Source organism: Haliaeetus leucocephalus, unplaced genomic scaffold (assembly GCF_000737465.1).
Source record: "Haliaeetus leucocephalus isolate CR32 unplaced genomic scaffold, Haliaeetus_leucocephalus-4.0 Scaffold150, whole genome shotgun sequence".
Classification (NCBI taxonomy): Eukaryota; Metazoa; Chordata; class Aves; order Accipitriformes; family Accipitridae; genus Haliaeetus; species Haliaeetus leucocephalus.
The window spans coordinates 1581332-1584524 of record NW_010972586.1 but is presented as its reverse complement, the minus strand read 5'-3'; the positions used below and the strand labels follow the sequence as shown (position 1 = coordinate 1584524).

General features: G+C 55.9%; 1 protein-coding gene across 1 annotated transcript in view; it reads left to right on the top strand.

Moving 5' to 3' along the window:
* The first annotated feature begins 98 nt into the window (after window positions 1-98).
* Window positions 99-3193, top strand: part of PRDM6 (PR domain containing 6) — a 73429-nt gene continuing 70334 nt past the window's right edge. Inside the window, exon 1 of the mRNA XM_010561690.1 lies at window positions 99-621. Within this exon, the coding sequence (XP_010559992.1) occupies window positions 99-621 (523 nt within the window). The remainder of the gene's footprint in view (window positions 622-3193) is intronic.

Sequence of the window (3193 nt, the reverse complement as noted above, 5' to 3'; positions counted from 1 at the left end):
CAGCGCGGAGGCCGCCGCGGGGTCGGGGCGGCCCGGCCGGGTCGGGGCGGGGGTCTCACGCCCGCTGTCCCCTTCCTCTCCGCTCCACAGGCAGCGCGATGCTGAAGCCCGGCGACCCCGGCGGATCCGCGTTCCTAAAGGTGGATCCCGCCTATCTGCAGCACTGGCAGCAGCTTTTCCCGCAGAGCAGCCAGCTCAAGAGCAGCGGGGCCCTCGCCCAGCTCCAGCCGCCCGAGAGAGCCGAGCCTGCGGCTGACAGCCTCCGCCAGCGCCCGGCCTCCCTCTCCTCCGCCTCCTCCTCCTCTTCCTCGTCCACTCCGTCGTCCTCCTCCACCTCCTCCTGCGTCGCCGCGGCGGCCGCTTCCCTGGCCGGCCTGACCTCCCTGCCCGTGACCCAGCTCCCGGTCTTCGGGCCGCTGCAGAGCTCCGAGCCCCCGGCCGGGGGAGCGCCCGCTCCCCTGCAGGGCAAGGACTTGTGCGGGGCCGGCGGCGGCGGCAAATGCGGGGAGCGCGGCGCCGCTCGGTTCCGGTGCACGGCCGAGGAGCTGGACTACTACCTGTACGGGCAGCAGCGCATGGAGATCATCCCCTTGAACCAGCACACCAGTGACCCCAACAACCGTACGTATCGTGCCCCTTCTCGCAGCCCCCGACCCCCCCGTCCTCCGGCCTCCCCCCGCACCGGGCCAGCCGAGGGACGCCCCAAGCCGGGGGGCCGCAGTGGGCGCCGGCACCGCTCTCGCCATGAGGAGCATCCTCCGCCCTGCCCTTCCCTGCCTCGAGCCGCTTTCGCGTTGTTCCCAGCGCTTTCGGGAGGCGGGTGGTAACCCCTCGGTAATGGCTTCTCTTGTCTGAGACCCGGGTCCTTTCCTGGAAGGCATGCTTCACCGGGAAGGCTGCTGTGGGGCTAGATTTCTCTCGCGGGGGGAGGGGGGGGCTGCTTAGGAAAATGGATTCTGAAAAGGTTCAGGGCAGCTTGCTGTGAAACTGGTCCTTTCCCGCCTTGCTTGTCTCACCCCATTCCTGCCTGGAAAGCCCAGGCTTCGCTGAATACCCAGAAATCAATTACTCCTCTAAGCTGGGCAAGGGAAAACTTGCAGTTTTCATCGGATGGACTAGGGCAAAGTTTTCCTCCGTCTTATCTCGGAGTATCGTTTTCCTTTCAGACCTCGTTAACACCTCACTGGTTTTAGTTTTCACCCCTACAGAAGAGCATGATGTGGTCATTTAATAAGAAAAGCTGGTTTTCTAGATGAAAAAGGTTGCCTGCCTGAGTGTCAGAATTCACTTAGGACTTGGTGGTTAGAAAACGTTTAATACTGCTGTTGCCAATTATAGAGGTTTGGGTTTTGGGGGGGAGGGGGGCGCCCCTACTATTAAACCGTCTGTATCAACTAGAGGTTTGTGATTTTAGAAATGGGTTCTGCCTGTCTTTTGTTCCTGTATCTGTTGATACTATGCAACTGAGGAAATCCAAGGGGTGAAAATAAATAGATGAACTATATTAGTTCATCAGACTTATTACCAACATTCAGAGCACACGGATCTGTCCCTGTTAAAACACTGGAACATGGCTTCAGTGTGTGCACTTTCTTCCATTCCTTCAAATACCCTCTCTTATCCTAAGGTTTCTTAAAATTCTTTATTTTTCTTGTCCTCCCCCTCAAAATGTCTGTTTAAAGAAGGCTCTTGAACAGATAAATGATACCCCAAACCAGCGATCTGTAAGCACATTCCCATGCAAAATGGGGATTCGTTTAATTTAATTTCAGATGTGGGGCTTGTTTTGAAAGTTTCCATGAAACTCTGTTGTATATTCATTAAACTACGTGGATGCTAGCATAGCCTTAATCATTGTGTGTATGTCTTAAGGAGTGAGAGGAAAGTTGACTCTGAGTTTAGTGGGGATTTTTCCCCCCTTCTTAACACTGCAAATCTTTCTATGTTGGGTACCGACTTTGTTTTGAGCGACTTCCTCATGCTTAGTTTTAGCCTTTAGTGAAACGTGCTAGTGTATTTTCTGTTCTTGGGTGCAGAAAACGTGATCTCATAAATTACATGCACTTAATGGAATCTGAAATGCACTTTTAATCGCCAACCGAACCGTTCAGACAATACATGTTTTACTTCTTGGAGCAGCTCAGTAAATCTGCAAGATAAAGGTTTTAAAAAGAGAAAGGAAGATAAAAAAAGCGATTTGGGGGGAGCATTTTTAAGGAGTGAGTGGAATAATAGCACTCCGCAGAGTCGCAGGCGCAGGCTGCATAGTTTCTTCCCATCCGTGACATTAAAGGTGGATTCGAGAAAACAAACGGGTCGATTGCAGAAGGGACGCTTGTGAATCGCATCCGGCTGGGACGGGGCAGCGCTCGCTGTCTGAAGGACGGGGCAGGGTGCTGCCAGCATGGTGTCCCCCTTTTTTTTTTCTGCAGCGAGGTCTAAAAAGTCCTATCATTGAACTTGTTTACTAGGCGACTTTTGCTCCAGCCGTTATTAGTTGTCTCTGAGCAAAACTTTTTAACCCGAGTGTTTCAGCCTTCTGGGTCCAGGTGCGTTTGCTTTGGGCAACTCGTTCTTAAACAGAAAAGGGAAAAAAAGCAAACTGTAAGTGAGGAAGGAGTCCGGGAATTGCAGTCCCTGCACTGCCACGCACTCCCCTCGCTCGCACGATCAGAGGCGCAGCAAGCCAAGCTGCAGGGCACCGGCCTGCCTACCCCTGCGCGGCTCCCGAGTGCCTCGGGGGTCACGCAAGGAGTCCGTGGGCAAGCGGGATTTCCAGCCGCTTGGACCCCGTCCCTCACACCGGAGGTGCCCGTTTGAGGGAAAGGAGGTCGGGGTTGCGGGTGCGGTGAGGGAGAGAGCGATAGGCTTTAGTTGAGTTACACTTGCTTGCTGCAGTTCCAGCTCCGGACAGCCCCACCGAAACTCCCAGGCTGACAAACGGGCGCCTTGCGGGCAGGGGGCTCTCCCCAGCCTGGCACGGACACCTACCCGCAGGGACCGACCCCCCCCCCCGCCCCCTCCCCGAGCGCGGGGCGCAGGGCCGCCGCCTCGGCCTTGCCCGACTGCAGCCCGCCGATTTGGGATTGGCGGCAGGCCCCTGGCTGATGCCCGCTTTTGGGATTTTAATTTTACACGCATCACCTTCGCGAACCAAGCGAGCGCACCGTTTCCCCTGCTTTCCCAAATGCGC